This window comes from Haemaphysalis longicornis, unplaced genomic scaffold (assembly GCF_048455015.1).
Source record: "Haemaphysalis longicornis isolate Haplotype H1 unplaced genomic scaffold, Haemaphysalis longicornis Haplotype H1 scaffold_1, whole genome shotgun sequence".
In the NCBI taxonomy this organism is placed as follows: domain Eukaryota; kingdom Metazoa; phylum Arthropoda; class Arachnida; order Ixodida; family Ixodidae; genus Haemaphysalis; species Haemaphysalis longicornis.
Genome location: NW_027526203.1, coordinates 24422725 through 24442346, shown reverse-complemented (window position 1 = coordinate 24442346; position 19622 = coordinate 24422725). Strand labels below are relative to the sequence as shown.

Genomic DNA, 19622 nt, shown 5'->3' with positions numbered 1-19622 from the left:
AACCGCAATATTCCAGAAGTTCATATATTTTCGAAGCAATTCAAAGTTTGAAAATGCAAACGCATGGTACTCGATGATCAACCTTGCGTTAAATATGTGTTTCGGGAAAGGCATTTTGTTAGTGAGAACGAGCATGCACGGTCCTCAAACCAGCTTCATCAGGGCTGCAGTGTTGATGCCTCCCTCCCAAGGAAGGAAGGAAGGAAGTGTGTAGGAGCGCGACGCTAGACGACCTCATTGTTCTTCTTTTAAGGAACATTATAAGCTTTAAAAAAGATCCACTTTGCGCATAATTTGCGAAAAAAAAAAACGGGACTGAGGGGCTATGACAGTATGCAGCTGATATTTCTCATCTAAAGCCTGCTGACCAAGACAGTTCGAGGGTGACTATACTATCAGACAGAATGCGAAAACAGAAGCAAAAAGGAGCTCCCCAAAAGCACCTTCCTTTGGCTGTTAAAGTGGTACTATTCAGACAAGGGACTCTTTCCGAGCAGGACTGTGACATCATCGCAGGCACTCGGCTAGTTACTTTGCTCACACAAACGATACGACTTATATGAAGAAATATCAGTGTTTGCAGAACATATTGGTCGCCCGTCTCTACACCAGAGCAGAGCTGTGTTAGCAATGGCTATTCCGTGTTGGTGTCTGGTACTGCTAAAGCCCCTCACACTGCTCTTGTCCACTGCCCAAAAAGTGGCTGCGGATGTGATACAGGTAATGCAAGGGTCACTAAAGCATGTTGCTGAGCGCTGTCCCATCCGTGTGCGCAGTTTTACGTCTAAGCAATGCAAGGGCTCTCTGCCTCAGGTAGAAAAGGAAGTGTGATGCACGCAGCACTGGGAGAGAAGATGTGTATTCAGAGCAACCGGCTGGGTCACCGAGAGGGGTTTAGGCTTACCACTGTAGCGGATAGCCACTTTCATAAACATGATGATTTATAGTAAAATTTTGACCCATATCGTTCGCTCCTTTCCCGTATGTAGAATTTTGCTTGCGTCTTGATTTCCACTTCGACAAGCAATAGCAAGTTTCTGCTGGGGCTACCAGCGCCATTTCCCGGCTGTCACCAATACCATGTTGTCGCCATCGGCCGTGGTGCCTACAATGCGGGTTGCATCCATGCCTCCCTCAGTGCTCCTGTCACGTGTGCAATGCATTGTTGCATCAAGAACTACCTACAACTTTGGTCACTGCTAGTTGCCAGATGAGCCTACAAAATTTCACCACCAAGAATAGAATTGTTTGTAGCTCAAGAGCAAAAACTCTGACCTCCGACCGGAGCAGCGTGCCAGAGAGAAATCATGACGCAGGGGACACATAGTGTGCACTCCTAGGAGCCACACGGCTGATTTCTCTGCCATGGGAATACGCCTTTAGAAGTGCATCACCATAGTAGAGCAGAAAAGCCACTGCTAACAGAGAATGCCAGCCATGGTTGCAAAGGTCGATTGTACGCACTCAAAGAGTGATCTATCTGGTGCCCAGTTAGTTCTAACTCATTGGAAAGAATAAAGTGTGCATGTGTTTTATTGGGCTATTTTTTTGTTTTCGACAAGGCACACTTTTTATATTTGAGTTCATTGAAACAACTGTCCCTTTTTTTCGAACTTTGAAATAATTCGAATATAAATTATTTCAAAAAATGCTCCTCGCTTTTCTTGATTAGGTCTACTACACCTCTGGATCACACTACACTTCAACATAATGACATCGTTGAAATGTGAAGTTCAACTGATACTGTATAGAATTGAAATTCAGCTCCATCGCAATTTCACATGCACAGCGCACCAACGTTGTCCGGTATTAATATAACAACATTGTAAGTAATCTGCAACACAGTTTTTTGCCCCTGGTTCTTCATTAGAATTGTGATGCTGCAATTTCCGGCACACGACTTGTGGCACCCCTTGATGGTCTTTTGAGCTCGTGTACCAATCAGCACTTGCCAACCACTAACACGGTGCATCAGCGACAAACTGGTGCACAAACTGGTGCAAAGTATTTACACCGCTGCCCTCACTGTAGCTACTGCCCAAAGATTGTTGAAGCGAGAAGAAAAAAAAGGGCAGTTATTGTTTGCACAGAAAGAAGGGGTGGCTCTAACACAGCATTACTTTAGCCCCTCCACGATTTTCTCTTCCTGCCACACAGGGTTGGGCCCAGGCAAGAGCTAAATTTGCTTGCATGACACCGCGCGTGCAAACCTTGCACCAATCAGAGGTCAGCACTACGGCGGATGAACACAAGCCCCAGCTCAGCTCTCACTGCAGGACAGAGGCAGTGCTATGGCAATAGTGTGCAGCATCCCTCCCATCGGCAGTCAAGCGGCAGTCATCACACAGGGATCACACACCATATGCGGTGTGGCAATGGAGGGGACTAGTCCTCTCCTCTGTGTGAATTCCTCTTCAAGGGGCCATGCAGACAAAATACAAGTTTGTTTGTATTTGTATTTGGTGTTTTGTAGTGCTCCCAGCGCTTGTCCGGCAGCAAATGAGGCCGCATTCACTGAGAAATTAATCACTTTAGGTGAAAATTTTGATTCTTCCACCATTCATTTTGATTGTCCTGCTTATTCACACATTTCAGACTGCGTTTGGGAGTTGTTCTTGTCTTATACATGTTTTCTTTGGAAAAGCAACACCCAGTAAAGCGGATGTATTTTTGGTTTTATCTCTATACCAGAATATTTGTCTAAATCGTGGGGAAATGTCTGTACCTGTACCTGTATGTATATTTTATGTATATATTTTATATTTTATTTTACCTGCATACTTATGTATATATTATCTGTATGAATATTTTATAAAAACTCTACAGGTAATTATTTTTTTTCCATGTGTGTGTGTGTGTGTGTGTATCAAGCATTTCGCACATTTCTTCATTTTTGTACCTACTTGACCTTCAAATGGTCTCCTGGGCCCTGTCAAGCCCGATGCGTAGCTTTTAGCCCAAGAGACTATCCAGTTCTGTATATTTTTGGAGAAATAAACTTGTATGTATGTAAAAAAAAAGTGTGCTCATGAAAAAAAAAATTGTGCGTTTTCGTGATGTCTGTGTCATCAGTGTGCATATTCAAACGAACTTCCACTGCATCATTGACTCTGCAGCCTTGCTCGCCGTCAATACTCCCAGACAGTGCTACTATATTCATCCAGCAACCGCTTTCCGCCGTTGCTTTGTTTTTGACCATATTTGCACCTGGCTTGTTTTTGTTACTGTAGAAAGTAATCTTTTCGTGAAACATGGGGTATCCTCGACAAGCGGTCACGTAAGACAACGTCGCTTATGCCAATCAACCAGTGTCATGTAAGACAACTCCAAAGCAGTGGAGTGCTGTGCAGCTAAAACAAGCATAATGCACCCAGTACCAACAGCAGTGCGCATCGGTACTTCTATGCTTACGTGTATTTTTGTAACTTCCATTGTTTACCCCACCATTCTTACTGCTGTAAAATGAATATGCATTACATTTAACCGCAAATAGCTTGTTCGGCAAGCTTATAAGCCGTGCGTCAGTTGCGTTTGCTTTTGCCGGCCTCAGCCAATCACACAGCTGGGCACATATGACATCATAGGTTCTGTTGCAGGAAATGAGCTAGCGGGTCGCATGGCCATTCTTTTTTTTTTCCTAATCATGTAGCTTATTCGAGCGAAGTGTGTGTTAAAAGTGGTGTCAGTATGATTCTCACCAGACAACTTTCGAATGATCGAATGAACCAAACTTGTCTTTTGTCCACATGGCCCCTTCAAAGAGAGCGACATAAAATTCCCAGGGCAAGCCGCGGCCCTAATTCTCGATTTTGCTCCGCCGTCTTTATTTTCCTCACTGCCTGCTCTCATTGGCTTTCAATTTCTTTTTAAAGATTGACAACAAATCAAAATGTTTCCTTTTAGATGCCACGCATCTCATTCACCCGCCTTGTCCCTCCATCCGGCATCGGTGTCGTTGTTTTTGGCGTCCACGCCTCCCCCATTCTCCTCGCCGTGCCAGCTTCGCTCTCCGCAGCTCACCCCCTCTCCTCTCCGATAGCGAACACTCTCTCACGAGGGGCATTTGATTGAATTCGATTGGATTGGATTGGATTTGGATTGAATTGGATTAAAGTGGATTGTGTTGGATTGTGTTGCGTCATAGCCGCGGCAGACGCACTGCCGCCGGCGCGTCCCCTCACCGTTATGCGCGCTATAAAACGCGGTGCCTGCGCCGCTCCGCTCCATCGTTCCAGCGCCATTCCTCCGCTGTCCAACGCTGCAACGTGAACCCCCTATGCGTCGCATCTACACAGGGGTTCCCGCGAGGGGAGGTGGGAGTTTTTTTTCCTGATTCCACCTTGATACAGCAGTGTCCAGGAAAGCTCGGTCATCAAGCCTTGCCCCTCTATGTTGTCCCAGGCAAAGCTCTCTGATGGGGACTGCTACTTAGGAGAAAGTGTACAAAACACACGCACAATTGGTCATAATGAAGTTTATGACCATTTTGTTCCAATCGAATTGTGCTGATAATCTCCGATGTTGCCACTGGCTGCTGTATATAACATAGACATGACCTAGTCTATGTTATATACAGCACCTATATATACTGTATTACTATATTACTAATGTATTACTATATTAGTACTATACCACTGTATGTATTATGTTAGGTCACTAGGCTCTCGCGTTCGCCCGCATGTACCCATCTTTTGACTGCACTTGAACTACAAAGGGAAACATTTGAACAGTACTGGAACACCCACAAAACCAACTGCTTGGGCTGAGGCACCCTATTTGAAATGTCTGCTGCTGAAGTTTGTGGCTTTTAAAAAGCACATGACCAAAAAAAGTTGCTGTATACATTTATTTTACATTTACAAGTTCCCGCTGTCTCAGTGTTGGTACCCAAAACCGTTGCTACCCGTTTCTGCGCTTTAGGCATTTTCGGCATTGATAAGCAACTGCTGCTGCTCCTGTGAGTGTATTCCTGTTCGCGACATTCTAATCTACCAGTACAGGTCAATTTGCTTTACACTTTAGTGTCACTTTAAAACTGCATTTTCATAGCAGCACTCAGCTGCATTTCACTTTTTTTTTCTTTAGAAGTTTCCGTCATAGGTTGGGGGGAGGGGGGGCGGTGACCTCCACACGAGTGCATACTACAGTAAATACCGTATTCTTACGAATCCAAGCACCCCCTGATTCTAAGCACCTTCCTTTACTTTCAGTAAAAATATTGGAAAAAAGAATCGCACGCGAATCTAAGCAACCTTTTTTCTAAGTAACGATCGCAAGAAGGGCTTTAAGACAAGACGCGTGGAAGCGGGCCAGAGTTGACGTTGTGGCCAAGTCATTTATGAAGTTTTCAATTACAAACCACTTCGACGGAACAGAAGGCAACCTGCTGGGGGCTTCTGAGAGCAGCAGCCCAAGCAGCATAATGGACCCAAATGGTAGTGAGGGTGAGTAAGTATCAGACATAAGTGGTGGGTTCACTGAGTGTGCCTATTTTTCTTTTGAATGTTTGCCAGATAAAACATTATTCCTTTCACCCGTCTCGTCGAGACACTGCCGCGACAAGTGGCGGCTGGGGAGAGCGGGGGGGGGATTTAGATTTTTAGATGCGAAGCATCTCATGCCCGGGGCTGTGTCCCTCCCTCCCTTGTCCGCTAACCGCACTCTACTGTGAATGCGCGTCTCTTCAGCCCCGTCAGCGTTTGGGCTGACGCCAGCGCAGTCCACTATAAAAAGAAACAGTTAGGCGGTGCCCGGTTGCGATCCCACGACTCCCTGGCCGCAACGGGAGGTACATGGCGCTCTTCTCACTGCGCTACAAACCGAGACGGTAGCATGTGCTACAAACGCGCCTTATGTCCTTCACTCATTCAAACTACGTCAAGAAGCTACTGATACAACGAAGGCGCGCGAAGCTGAACGTCAACGGAAACGATGAACTGAAAACTTTAGAGGAGGATGTTGAATTTCCCGTAGGAAAGCTGGGGCGGGAAGCGCCACGCGCCTTGCAGCTCAACCAGAGAAAAGGACGAAGAGGGCGGGCAGCGGGGTAGGAGTGTGAGCACGCAATAAAGAAAGATGAGAACCAGGACGGGTTCAATCAGGTAAAGCGGGTGTCGGTCTCTTCGCTGTCTCTACATTTCTCCGTCTCTACATGGGGGATCACACTACGTTCTCATTCGTGATCCGATAAATGAAACAACATAACGGCAACACAATGGAACCTACATGGAACCCGCATGATGCTTTGCACCCTCCTCATGGTTACCCACGGGAAGATGGGGTAATTTTTCATTTTCGAATCTACTTAGTACCCCCCTCACTTTGGGCATCGTGATCATAGAAAAAATGGGGTGCTTAGAATCAAGTAAATACAATACAGTCTACGCTCGTTACAGCGGATCCGGCAACAACGGACTTTCAATTACAACAGACCATTTCTGTTGGTTTGTTTGGTCCCCATGCATTTTAAGTGGAGTCCACTCCGCTCATAACGGACCCGGCTATAGCGGACTATCGGCTACAACAGACTAAATTTTAGGCGAAAATTGTTTTGACTGAATGCTTATAGCGGACTTCCGCGGTGCCGGCACCCAATATGCGTTTTTTTTTTTTATTTTGGCAAAGAAACTTATGTCTGGCAACGTTGGCGCCGCCAAGTCAAGCCAGTGCCACTAGCCTTTTTTTTTGTGCATGGACCTCCATGTTTTTGTGCGATCGGCGGCATGAGCGGCAGGCTAGCTGATTTCACTGATGGATGAACTAAATATGATTGACGCTGTCGAACACGGCGAAAAACAGGCCGACATTGCCAAAAGTACAGGCCTATCTAAGCAGACGGTCCGTTCGACCGTTAAGAACAAGGCCGCTGCCGATAAACGCTGCTGGTGGGATTGAACAACAGCGCACTCGGAGTCGAGTCTGCCCTCCATCTTCACATGTTTTTTTTTATGTAATAAAGAACTCAGGTTCATTGAAACTCGGCATTCATTATTCCAACGCATGCATCGTTCGCGTTCCGTCCGGTGACAAAGGTAAGAAATACCCAAAGTAGGAGGTTGGCTCCCAGCCATTGTGTGCAATCGGCCGGTGGCAGTGCACAGTCCAACTGGTAGAACTTTGGACATTTACAGCTGTCCATAAGATTATATCGTATCAGCTGTTTTAATGCCCAGACTATAATTACAAGAAATGCGGAAGCTGACTTGGGGGAATGTCAAGCAGCGATCCGATTTGCTTGACGAACGGTGCCTTGTCACGAAGGGTTTAAAAGAGCCTAGCTGATTCTGCTGGCCACGACTGATTTTATAGCGGGTTAGTAATTGCTTCTTGTTATATTCTTGCTTTCTTTGCACAGCTTAGCGTGCGTCTTTACGCACTCGACCGCATATGCTAGGCCTTTTCCAAGGGCCGGTGCCAAGCTTCGGAAACAGGGTTTTTAGGTGATTCTTTCCACCACGTGAACACTGTGCAGAGGTGCTGCAGGGGCGTAGAAAGAATAGTGTCTGTAGCATTTATGTGCAGTACTGGTCAAAGTTCGCACTTTTGTGCTCGTACACCTCCTCCCCCCACCCCCAACACCGGTCGGATACTGCATACTTCGGCTACAGCGGACGTTTTTTTCCGGATTAAGAGGGTCCGTTGTAACGAGCGTGGACTGTATAAAGCAGAGGGGGAGGTAGTAGCAATGCCCGTATGGTGGAAGGCACCATGACAAAGCAACAGAGGGGTGTGGACGTGTGATGTTGCACATGGATCAAACAGCTTGCAGGTAAGAAAGACACAAATGCAGCAGGCTCGCAAATGCTCCAGTCAGCCTGTGTTGCTGGTGGCCTCTGGTTCCTGTGTGCTTCGTCGCAAGCCTAGCAGCGCTACACCGGTCATCAGCATTGCTTGCAATAACTATAGTTTTGCCGCATTGTCAATGCAAAGTCCAGTTTTAATTACTTCTACTGCAGTAGACTTCTTCATATTGGAAGTAAAGAAAGAACTGGTTTCATTATATGCCGGCTAAATAACGTGTTTACTTGTGTAATGAACCTACTCGTGTAATGAGCCCCCTGCCCCACTTTCCTTCTTGAGAATTTACCTTCTTGTTACCTTGCATCTAAAATGCTCCAATATGTTCAATATGTTTTTATCTTGGCATGGTTGCTGATGCCATTGACAATCACACTAACTTGATATGATGCCACAGTATGAGCAGAAACGCTGAAAAGGTATTCTAATAAAATAAGTCTCGACAGTAGCCAGAGACGCGAGCGCGAATGCCGTGGCTCACAATTTGAAAATTGCGCACTTGAGGACCGCCACCTTCTGAACACAAAACAAACCTACTTTGTGTATAGCGCCATGAAAGCGCTGCGGTGTGCGAACACAGCACCAAATGTACTCTGCACTCCTTCCCTGCCCTGCGCTGTTCTGCGACTTTGCCATTACATCCCATGCTTTTGTTGTGCAGCTGTGTTCCAACCTTTTTTTTGTGCCCCTGGTGCGCAGCGTACAATCAGCCAGTACATGAACTGCACAGTGAGTTTTAAACTGAAGGTTTTGGAGCATGAGTTGAAGCCTAAGGAAACCGCGCGGCTGGGCGGCACTTCAGTGTTGACCAAGTGCGTGTACGCTATACTGGCGAAAACAAGAGGTTTGGGCGACAAACAGGGATCGCCATGTGTTTCGTGGGCCCAAAGATGGGAAGTTTCCTTGTGTGGAAAAAGAAGTTTTGGAGTGCCTTGACGGCACGGAAGACGATGCGCTGTGGGCCGACAATGAGCGTGAAGCCACAAGCGACTCAAGTGAGGAGCAGAGATTCAATGGCAAGTAGGGGGACAATGATGAGTAGGGGACCACTAGGTTGTTGTGAATAAAAAAGAAATTTTGTCACAATTACCTGCGTGTTTTTACTGGAAAGGTAAAGATTTGACAGTGCTCTTTTTAGCATCTTTACTGTATGAAATTTCAACTTGTAAAAATCTGTTGCAACTTTTTCCCGCATAATCAACCCTCCCCTCAAATTCATTCCGAATTTTCTGAAAAAAAAAAAGTGGGTTCATTACACGAGTAAATACGGTATGCACAGGGTTCAATGAGCATAAATGCAATTACTCTTCTTTTCTTCTCCCTGAGGGCTGAGTTTGCAGTTACAAAACACGTGTGGAAGTGTTAGCAGTAACAGGGACAGCCACCGACCAGGTTGATGAGGGGTCCGCCCGAGTTCCCGAAGTTGATGGCGGCGTCCGTCTGGATGTAGTCCATCTCGTTGTGGATGCCCAGCTCCTTGCTGGAGCGGTGCACCGAGCTCACCACGCCGGCCGTGATGGTGTTGTTCAGGGCCAGAGGGCTGCCCATGGCCACCACCCACTCGCCGGGACGCAGCTGCTCCGTGCGCGTCAGCCGCAGCACCGGCAGGTTTTTCTGAAACAGCCAGGGCGGAAATACACGGCGGGCTTCTCAACCACGAGTGCTGCCTCTTTTGGGCTGGCAAAAGGGATCCCACAGTGACCTATATTGAACTGTGCCATAATGTCGCACAACCTGCACATGCAGCTTGTGGGCAAGATGGGCCTACGTACGGGATAGCAGAGGTCCCCGGCTAGCTTTGCTAGAGACGTTGAGCGCCAATGTGGGCTCGATGGTCCCTTGTGGGCCTAAGTGGGGTTCAGGGTGTTTCCCCATGCCCGGAAATGACCCATCCAAAATGCCCCAGAGAGGTTCGCGGCGTCCACGAGGGAGACGCCGCAACGGGTTCCACTCACCGACAAAGGCAACGACAGGCTCCAAAGGGCCAGGGCGAACCAGGGGGTTTATTGGCCGAGTGGTACAGCGCATAATAACGCCAAGACAGGATTAAGAACTACACTGTACCGACGCGCGCCTCAAGGCCGGGCCTCAAGCGGGCCGCAACGGCTGAGGCGACACGGGGCTGCCGGCGAGGTTGGACTAGCCTACCTTGCGCGTCCGATTGGGGTCAGGGGCCCCGCTCCGGACGTGTGGCGGCGAGGGTGCGGACGAGCCGCGATCCCCCACGTTCCCTACACTCTATCCTCCATGTCCTTTCCGTGCGCCCGAGCCACGAGCAAGAGGGAGCCAAGAGAGAGACCGGCACAGTGCGCGCACCGCGCTTATAAAGGTGCGGGGGAGAGGGGGCAGGTTCCCGGGCGAGGAGGAGCGACAGCGGCGGCGGGACAGTTGGTGCCTGCCGGCGCGTCGGCCGCGAGGTGAAGTCACACGCGGCGTGGGAAAGCGCGCTCGCTTAAAGGTCGCGTTCACGAAAGGAGGAAAGGGGATCTAGCGGATCCCCACAAGCTGAAGTCACCCTGTCCATCTTTTGAGGCCGACCTCTATGCTGATGCATGCCATACTGTCAAACAGTTAACAGTCGCCCAAATTTTTGCCTGCTGCTTTTGTGTGTCTGGCTTTTTTGCATAGCTGATGTGTTGTCCATAAAGCCAACGTTAAAAGATGTGCTACAAGGAAAAAAGGTAACCGCACATGCCATGCAGTGGCCACTTTTTTTGCATTGGCAGCAAAATCTGGGAAAAGGAAGAAATGAATGAGGGGGGAGGGAAGTGTGGGAAAAGGTTTTGTAGACCCCTGAAACGCACTCACAGACCCATTGGAATCTGCAGACCCCCCGTGATGACTACAACTGCCGCCACACCGGCAATTAAGTATTTCACTTTTGGAGTAGCCAAAAATTGCACTTTGAGGCAGCAAAATGCCTTTTTGGAGCAGCAGAAAGCAAGCTTCTTTGGAGTGGTGAAATGGGCAGGCACTGCCACTATCAGACTGTGACTACCATTGGCAGCAAACACGAAATCCGAATCCCATGATGGAATGACATACATCTGTGTTTAGGGTGAAACTGCCTTCCCGCACTCAAAAATGACCAATGCACGACCCAGGCCATCAAATAAAGAGGTAGATTTCAGTTTTTTACAGCAAAGCTCTTATGGCCATTCTATCATGATTTCGTTTACGTCTGTGTAATCGTCTGTTCACAACAAGAACATCTAAAAAAGGAGTGCGCTCAAAGCAACTTAGCCCACAATACTCCAATGGCACCTCACCTTCCCGGCAGTCGGCCAAAAGATAAGAAAAGACTAAAAGTAAGCCAACTTTGTACTTTTTATGGCAAAGTAACCTTAAGCTCAAACAAATTAATTAAATTAGGGCTTTGTGCGTTCAAGCTACACACAGGTTATGACATGCACCAGAGGCTCAGTCTAATTCAGGCCATCTAAAGGTTTTGCTGTGGGCTGAAATCTTGACACAATAGTATTTTCTGTTTTTGGCCCTCCCCAGAAAAACATCTACAGGAGCCAAGAGTCAACCCCAAAACAACGTGATGAGTAGTGCAACGTCGTAGCCACTGTGCCACCAAGGTGGTGTTAAGCTAATGTGAAGGACGATTGAAGCAGCGGGTTTTTGTCCATGTATCCGTAAGTGCCACAGTATTGACTGTCCCATGATCACGTAGCATTGTGAAGGCCACCACAACCTCAGTGGTTCTAAAAGTGTCTGTCTAAGAGCGGGCTAATGAAATTATTTAACGGCAGATGAAATCACAACCGAAAGCGACGTCATCAGTGATGTCTTGAACGAAACTAATGTCACTTTCTTTTTTCAGTAAAGCTGGCACATGAACAGGATGAGGAAACAGACAAAGCACTTGAACAGTATTAGCCCCTCTGGCAGCAGGAACTTCGAAGAGAACATATAGAGACAAGCTTGACCCAAAGCTGTTGCCTATAGTTTGACACAGACCACCACAAGCAGGGAAGGGGGGACATGAACTGTAGGCCTCCAGAGGTGCTAAGGCTGTTCCAGCACTTCCATCTGTTCACTCATCTAGTCTTGTCCTTTTTCCCGTTTTAAAATCATGCACAATCTGGCCTTACTCTGTGCTGTAACTAATGTCGTTTCCAGTTGTGATAACATATTCTTGACTGCTGACATCATTACCCAGAACATCAATGCAGCGCAGCGAAGCAGCCACTCAAGGCTTAATTAAATAGTCGATCATGCAGCTGATGAAAAATTTAAATCAAGCAAGAGAGAAGTTATAAGCTCTGCACCACAGAAGCATCCCTGGCTTTGTTGGTCAACGTAAGAAGGTTTGGCAACCTTTTTCCCCTCCCCACCCTTTTTTGAACTTGCACCCCTCAAGGTGTGAACCAGCTAGGGCATAGAAGGGCTACCAGAGAGCTACAAAGCTGGAGTGTCCTTACACGGCTAAACTCACAAGAGGGGACAGTGGAGATCAATGGTAATGCAAATCCCACAGAGTGCAATGCGAAACACAGAGAACTGCCAGATACCCTTTTGAGACTCGCCGCGGTGGCTCAGTGGCTAAGGCGTTGCGTTGTGCTGCTGAGCACTAGGACGCGGGTTTGATTCCCGGCTGTGGCAGGCATTTTTCTGATGGAGGCGAAAAGCAAAAATGCCCGTGTGTACAAGATTTCGGCGCACGTTAAAGATCCCCAGGTGGTCAACATTAATTTAAAGCCCTCTACTATGACGCACCTCATCGCCTGCATTGCGTCAGTGTGCTAAACCCTAAAATCAATCAATCAATACCCTATTGATCAATGTGGGGACATAATGCTGGAAGCACTACGTGAAGTTTCAACAGAGAATAACTGACCTAGGGCGAGATCTCGACGACACTTCTTGCGAGGAACAGTGGCAATTCCTCCCACTCTGAATCAGCATCGATTAATAGTAGGGTTTAACGCGCCGACGCAACGCAGGTGATGAGGCGGGCCGTAGTGGAGGGCTCCGGATTAATTTTGACCACCTGGAGATCTTTAACGTGCGCTGAAATCTCGTACACACGGGCGTTTCCGCTTCTCGCCTCCATCAGAAAAGCGGCCGCCGCGGCAGGGAATCAAACCCGCGACCTCATGCTCAGCAGCGCAACGCCTTAGCCACTGAGCCACCACGGCGGGTATCTGGATCAGCATCAAGAGAAGCTTAGGGATTGCACTCCTCATGACGGGGGAATACAGACAACACTACAAGTCTCAGGCAAGCAGCCAACACATGCTTTCAGAATGTAAACCTAAGCTTTCAAGATAGAAATAGAAGTGGCAAAGGATCACATGAAGTTTCCAGGCACAGCCAAATTCCCTAGCGCATCAAAAACTGTTTTTATTCAAGGTGGTAAGCAGCACAAATTACTAATGACCTGTTTAGCAAAAGCAAACAAATGTCAAGATAAATCTCCTCTCTTTATTGTTCTAGCTCGGTTAATTTCAGTAAAGTCTGTGGGTGCTAATGGGTGGATACAGTTCCCACTTTTTCCGTTTACAAATTAGTGTTTCAATTCTGTGGTGCCACAACTACACACTCTTTTTGTTTGGAAAGAGCATACAGGGAAAAGATTTCCCACGCGCCCATAGTGGGGTGGCCAAAGTTTTCCTTGAGATAAGAGTGATAAAAGTTTTCCCTCGAGGTTGCTGAAGGTTCGAAGGACAGGTACATCTTATAATACAGGCTTTTGTTTGGGCCCAGCACAGTATGCAGTGCTGCAAAACTCGTGCCTACACAAATCGATAGTAAATTCACCCGTGTTTAATTCGAAAAAACTAGACTTTTCAAGCTAGCTCAGCTCTGTTCCACCCCCAAAAGATGTTTCTTTAGGAAAAACCTAAAAATATTGAGAAGCATCAAAATTTTGCGCTACGTAATGTCAGCAGTGATGCAATAGGTGAGATTAACCGCCCATTAGCATTAGCATAAGTGCGTTAACCGCCCGTTAGCATTCAATTGATATGACCAAACAGGACTGGAGGCACCACTGCAATTGTACAAACAACATCTTGTGATGTCATAAGGCACCGGTGAGAAAGGTCCCGGTGAAGGTCATAAAGTCCTGCTGAGTCGTCATTGCTTGATCTCCTCTCCTTATTAATACCTAGCTTTAATACCTGGTGGAAGCTGCCGCAAAAACTGGCATCTATGGCTGCGAGACAAGGCAGTCTTTAGAGTTTTTTGTTAATTATAAGTCTTTTGGGACAAAAGTATGAATTCTTAAGACTGTATGCTGACTCTCGAGACATTCCCATGCCTGTTCTAAGCACGAGTTACGGCGTCAGAACAAGACAGGAGGGGCAACGTTGGTTCTTAGGGCGGCCAAACAACGTCACAAGCAGTTGGCCTAGGTTAATTTAATGACATCTGTCGCAGAAGAATCAACTTCGCAGCCACCGTGATCCTTTCGTCAATCAGGTGACACTACTCCTCCTTCGCCATCGTGACTACAATGCTTTGTAGTCCACATTGGTATTCATTGCGACATTGTCTGGTTGCTCGCTCGTGCCCACCACAATGGGCCATTTCGCCTCCTATATATATTCTTGCTTCACAATGCAAGCACAAAGAAGCGCTAGACACAGCTATGGAAATGGATATGCACTTTAGTGGACACACGCACCCAATGACTCCGAGACGAAAACCAACGCCCCAGTGTTCAGTACGGGAAGGGGGCCCCTCTCACCGCTGGGATGCGAACGGTGGCGAGATCCGAGCGGCGGTCAATGGCCTCCACCTTGCCCGTGTACTGCTGGCCATCATGCAGCTTGACGGTGACTAGCCGGCCATCGGCCACAACGTGAGCATTGGTCAGGATGAGTCCGTCCGCCCGCACAATGAAGCCCGAGCCGTTGGACACGGCAATCTCCTGCTGCGTGAACGGGTGCCTGGGGAGCAACAGGGACGTGCTGCATACCCCTCCACCTATGCACTCCTAAACGGCGGCAAACTTGCAAATTCTGACTACAAGCAAGAGCCAAATTCTTGTGCTGGGCTCCTTCCATTAAAGGGGCACTGAAGTGATTTGTAAACACTGCGGGATTACTAGCACAAGTTGTAGTGCGGAGTCCATAGGCCATATTTCGACCACTCTGAGCACATTTACGCGAATTAATTTAGTAGAAAAATCAATTAAAAAATGCTATCCTCCTCTCTGCATCCTCGCCCATATTCTGTGGCGCTTTCGTGTGACGTCAGGAGGAGATGAGCTGGCAATTGGCTGTGCTACTGCATTGCCCGCCAACCTTCCAACAGAGTCAGTCGGCTCAGCGTTTAGTCCACCGGCCGCTGACGGGTCGTCGCAATTCGCTCGCTCAGTTGAAACTAAACCACAACACGTTTGTGAATGGAAGAATGTGCCTTTCTTTACTTTGTTAGTTTGCACACTGTATCAAGCTCCGAGTCCAGGTCGCTCCACACAAGTGTTGCACAAGTGCACATGCGACGCTTCGCTGACTGGTACGCTAGTAGGAAAACCTAAGGCCACTTGAAGGCGGGAGAAGAGTCAGCGAAGTCAATATAGGTACTAAGGAAATAAAATGAACTGAAACTTTTACCGTACAGCACAAAACTAGGGAGCAGGAAGCACTTTTTTGCGCTGGGTGAACAAGCACATCGGTCAGCAGCACGACCACACATCTGTGAACGCTTTTCCGTCTAAGAAATGCAATTGCTAGACACAATATATTGTGGACATTTGGGGGACGCTTACTGCAGGAGCGCTATACAACAAATAGTCACCTAAGGTACTTGAAATGCTAAAACTAAATAAAAGTGTAAACTGGTTATACATTGTATACCTCATATATCCAACCTCCGCAGCGCTGACTTGTGACCGAGTGCTCCTAAATACGTTAGGTCCCTATTCCGATTGATTCCGGAGAAACAATCGGGTGTGGTTCCCCATTCTCCCAACCAAAATCCGCAGCTTTTCTCGAAATTCAGGGCTGCACCTGAAACCTCACAAAATTCTTGTGTAATGGCAAGAGCATGCTCCACGCTGGCCTTGTCAGTACAAAATAAAGCGACATCATCGGCGTATGCAAAAATTTTCACTTTGAAGGACGATAGCATAAACCCTCTAACATTAATGTCCTCTATTATGCGCATGCATAATGGTTCCAGGTATAAGCAAAACAGGAGTGGTGATAATGGGCACCCTTGACGAACCGATGAAAGAAGGTGCATTAGTTGGGTTAGTCGAATGTTGACTATCACTCTTGTCGAGCCATTGGCATAACATTTTTGAATACCTTCGGTAAGCCAAGATCCTGCGTTCACATACTGTAGAGCACGAAACAGGAATTGGTGACTGACGCGATCGAATGCCTTTGCCAAAGCTACTTGTACTAAGGCTACCTGGCCTGACGTACGCAAAACACACTCCAATGTAGACCTTGCTATATGTATGTTAGTTTGAATAGATCGCCCACGAATGCCACATGTCTGATGGTCACCAACTAGTAGCTCAATTACATTTTGAAGACGGTTAGCCAAAATCTTAGCGAATACTTTATAATCTACATTACATAAGGAAATGGGACGATATCCTTTTACTTTACGCAGTTTGTCAGGATCATTACTTTTGGGGATTAGAACAGTGTGGCCTTCGTACAGCGTAGGAGGAAGAAATCCAGTCTTGTAAGCCTTGCAGTAAACGTCAAGTAAAAATGGAGCCAGCAGAGAACAGAATGTGTGGTAAAATTCTGCAGTGAGACCATCAGATCCTGGGGTTTTGCCTTTCGACAATGATTCAATGCTAGACACCAATTGTTGAATGCCAATCTCCTGCTGAATGGATTCACACTCGTCCTTGTTTAATTTGGGCAGAAAACTTATGAATTTGTCAATGGAGTCCTCGCTTACCGCTGTTTTGGGAGCTTGGAATACAGTTCTATAATAATCGACTAAGGCCATCATTACCACAGTAGTGTCATCAGTAATTTTCCCTTTATACTCAATTTCAAGTATTTGTTTAGACAGAGCATGACGCCGCTCATCACATAGATACCGGCGACACGGTTGCACTTCAGCAAAGCGTTGTGATCTAGCTCGCACTAGTGCTCCCCAGTATTTCGCAATATCAAACGCCTGTAGCTGCGCCTTGACATTCTGAATGTCATCTATATATTGACCTGGAAATCGGCCTTCAAGTTCATAAAGTTCTCTCAACAATTTATTTAGGCGATTTATGTTGTTTTTCTTTTCAGACGCCATCACTGTAGCTTCTTCAATAGCAGTGACTTTTCAACTAAGTCATATTTTCGAGAAACTGTGGCATTTGTACATAGTGTGTATAGTTCGCTTGACCAACCACTTGACTGGTTCCCTCTTTTGAACGCTTGTGTGTGTTTGCCTGAATTTTGATGTATATGTGCTTCTCATAACTTCAGTGTATTCTTTTGTTTGCTTGACTATGTATTTTTTCGTACTGCCACATCTGAGCATATTCTCCCATATGTAATAAAGGAAAAAAAAAAGAAGACTCGTGGCCGAGTGGTCTGAAGCGCAAGGATTGTTGTTTTGCAAGTCGCAAGTTCGAATCCTCGAGGGTACATGCTTTTTTTTTTTTTTTTGTAAGTTGATTGATGTTTTTGTTTGCGGCTGATTTTTTCCAAACTGAGTTCACCATTTTTGGGCCGAAACGTTCACTGCTCCACGAGCGAGTTCGCAGAACGCGCGCAGACCGACACTGACGCACTGGCGAGTTCTCGTTGGCGTGCTGTTGCCATAAGCACCGACTGATTGCGGGCAGTGGGCACAGGCCAGAATCAGCAGACCCTTGGCCTGGTGCAAACACGCTTTTTACAATACAGGCATGAGTGAGGCAAGCTCCAAATATGGGGGAAAAGCGCATGGCATTCGAGCGTCTGCGGCGACGTGGAGGGCGTTCATCCACTGCGTAGGCCTCGGCTAATGATTGCTACGATTCCAAGCCATCCTGGAAGGCTTATCTTAGGCATTTTTCAGCCGACAACACGGCAGAAGCGTGGTACGACGATTACTGAGACATCCACAATGCCCATCCAACGATGCCGTCCAATGTCAAGCACGTTGTTTTAAAGAACCGAAACCAAAACTTGTTTGGTTGCTAACCTTGAACATCGTCCAATCATGGTGCCACCTCCTCCCGACGTCACAGCCTCTAGTAGGTGCGGCCGCCACAGACCGCGCATGGTAGTTTTTCTTCTTTCCCACTTTATAAAATAATTACTGACTTATCAACCGGATAAACGATGAAAAGTGTGGTAATTTGAGCCAGTCTACACAGTGCAAGCAAAAACGGGAGCTTGACAACTTCACCTCTGTGTCCCTTTAACAGGCCTTTCTAGAGAGCCAAGCTGGATAACAGAAAGCGTAGCGCACAAAATTACATAACCTTGGCATCAATCAGGCTAGCGTACTAGACTTGCATATGGTTCAGAAGATCCACAAGCATGCTCTAGCCTGGCACATAAAGTTTTATGTCTAGCCCACATAAAGTTTAATGAATGTTGGCCCTGCATAGCCCTCTTGTGTAAATATGCTGCTGTGCAGCACAAGCCAAAAAAAAAAAAAAAAAAAAGATCTGAGTTTTTATATTCTAGTGCACACAAGCTGTTACATGAATACACAAGCACATTTTTTTTTTTTTTGCCGTCTACTTGGATGATTTCTTTCACCCGTAGGTTTGAGATCCTTCGCCAGTGTTTGAGGTAATGTGGTATGTCTGTGTGCCCATCACGTCATTCTGAAAGTACCTGTGCCTTATCAATAAACTTTGAAATATAATTTCCTGCCCAGAAAACTGTGCTAAAATCCTGTAGTCCAGGGCTTTCCAGCGAAAAGTAGCACAATGGTTGTGTTGCTGTTGGATAGGGAAACCTCAACATATACTACATATCGTTTTATATTTCTGCAGTTGCATTATCTGCTGCTTTTCTGCAGCCTCCTACCCAGTGCAGTGGCTCAGGGGCTAATTACCGTCATGCTGCCGGGTATAGGAATGCGGGCATGATCCAGGCTGCAGCGGCCGGTTTTGTAATGGAGCGAAAAACAAAAACGCCAATGTGTCGAGATTTTGATGCCATTTAAAGGTCTACAAATTAATCTGGGGCTCTCCATTTATGACATGCCTCACAGCCTACGTGTAGCTTCTATGCTACAAACCCCCAAAACTTATTTGTAGACTTCCGATGCATGCTGCTGGAATCGATAACAAGCACTAGGCCAATGTCAGTACTCGTGCCAGCCAAAATATGCCCACTACATCGCTAACATCAGCTCCAGCAGCCCACACTGAAAACTGAGCAGGCAACAACAGCAAAGAACCAATAAGAACTGCGACACCCAGAGGCGGCCACCCTCGGCACAGCTCGCATGACCACATCCCCTGCACAAAAGTAATACGTCCGGGCCCACTTTCCCTCCCAAAGCTCCATTTCCCCAAGGGCTTTGCTGAGCTGTGCCAGTGGGTGCTTCACCCAAAACTTCCTCAGAACAGGAGGAGATTGTCTGTACCCCAGGACATTCAAAGGCCCCCCACCCGCAGGCTTCACCTGGAATCATTGTATTCAAGGATTTCAAGGAACTATGCCAACACAGTGAGCGTGCTTGGCAATTCAAGCCGACAGTTTCAATTCGCATACTAGTACAACACAACCTTCTCCTCTTGAAAAAAAAAAAAAAAAAAAAGACAGCAAAGAGTGAAGCTGGCAAACAACTTGGGCTCGTTTATATTCGACCACACAACAAGTTGCAGTAACTCGACTCCGGAGAAATTTCACACAAAATAAATGGCTTCTTTTTACGGGGCTATTTTTGTAGAGCAT

The 19622-nt window shown here is 46.9% G+C and overlaps 1 protein-coding gene across 1 annotated transcript in view; it reads right to left on the bottom strand.

The window, feature by feature from the left end:
* LOC144175559 (serine protease HTRA2, mitochondrial-like) overlaps positions 1 to 19622 on the bottom strand; it is a 62312-nt gene that overhangs the window by 31681 nt on the left and 11009 nt on the right. The window contains exons 3-4 of the mRNA XM_077704627.1: positions 14498 to 14699; positions 9187 to 9411 (exon numbers count right to left, since the gene is read on the bottom strand). Coding sequence (XP_077560753.1) covers positions 9187 to 9411; positions 14498 to 14699 — 427 coding nt within the window. The remainder of the gene's footprint in view (positions 1 to 9186; positions 9412 to 14497; positions 14700 to 19622) is intronic.